The sequence below is a fragment of the Etheostoma cragini genome, chromosome 16 (assembly GCF_013103735.1).
Source record: "Etheostoma cragini isolate CJK2018 chromosome 16, CSU_Ecrag_1.0, whole genome shotgun sequence".
Lineage (NCBI taxonomy): Eukaryota > Metazoa > Chordata > Actinopteri > Perciformes > Percidae > Etheostoma > Etheostoma cragini.
The window spans coordinates 24,375,340-24,376,640 of NC_048422.1; the positions used below are offsets into that span (position 1 = coordinate 24,375,340).

At 41.1% G+C, this 1,301-nt stretch overlaps 1 protein-coding gene across 1 annotated transcript in view; it reads left to right on the top strand.

Annotated features, from left to right (window-relative positions):
- The window catches only part of LOC117959755 (BTB/POZ domain-containing protein KCTD9-like), a 6,948-nt gene that overhangs the window by 4,913 nt on the left and 734 nt on the right, over window positions 1-1,301 (top strand). The window contains exon 7 of the mRNA XM_034897034.1: window positions 719-812. Coding sequence (XP_034752925.1) covers window positions 719-812 — 94 coding nt within the window. The remainder of the gene's footprint in view (window positions 1-718; window positions 813-1,301) is intronic.

Genomic DNA, 1,301 nt, shown 5'->3' on the forward strand with positions numbered 1-1,301 from the left:
ATTAGGGACCACTAAGGTCTATATAAAGAGACTTCAGATACAGTATTAGGGACCACTAAGGTCTATATAAAGAGACTGGGTGTCTGTTTGGGTCTACCTGACACCGGAGCTCTGCCTTGGTCGTCGTGGCCAGCAGGTATCTGATGAACTCTTTGCGGCTCAGAGAAGAGTGATCATCGGGGGGCTGGGAGGACTGAAGAGACACAAACGTGGTGGTCAACCACCGGGAAAATCCACTCCATTCCTCTACTAAATGTGCAATCTCCAAAACACTCACACACCTTTATGAGGGTCTCCAACTGCTCAGCGAGCTGTTCAATCCCAAAGAAGCGAGCCTCCTCCAGCACACCTGCAGCCGAGAGACTTACGTTTATTTCGTCCATAAAAATGGAAATAACAGTGCTCATACCCGCCGTAATACCCATAAAAACTAGATAAATTCTATACAATAAATACACTACAGTACAATACTAGACATAAACATACACTACAGTACAATACTAGACATAAACATACACTACAGTACAATACTAGACATAAACACACACTACAGTACAATACTAGACATAAACATACACTACAGTACAATACTAGACATAAACATACACTACAGTACAATACTAGACATAAACATACACTACAGTACAATACTAGACATAAACACAGTATATCCAAATAAAAAATGTGTGTTTAAAGTGCTTGTTGTTCTGTCTGAGAGCCTGAGGTATACAGTGAGAGCATACAGGAGGCCTCAGCCAATCACTACGCTCCGTTACCCTGCCAGTCAGATTACCATGAAGACGGTGACCCGGGTTAGTTTCTGTGTTATTTTCACCAGATGATCATCATCTACCTGATCCACTGTATTTAACTCTCCCATCTATTTCCCCGGCCTGAGAGACTCAAGATGAGAAAGCTTGGTCAAGTCCAGCTTCACTACAGCTGAGGAACAAAATCTGTTTTACGTCTGTGGTCCAACCGGAAAGAGACTCGAAACAATAACACGACAGATGACTGGCTGCATGTTGGTCTTCTTCTTAAGAAAATAAAATCAGTTTTTAGAAACGACTCATGACATATTGTCTCTAGAAGTGCATTATAATAAAATCCCAATTCTTAAACTATTGACTTGCAATACTTCTGGATTCTTCTGGAATATATCAATACAAATCCAATCGCCGCCCATGAATTATGAAAAATAACGTTGTTTATGGTATATTTAAAAGGTGTTTGTGTGTGTGTGTGTGTGTGTGTGTGTGTGTGTGTGTGTGTGTGTGTGTGTGTGTGTGTGTGTGTGTGTG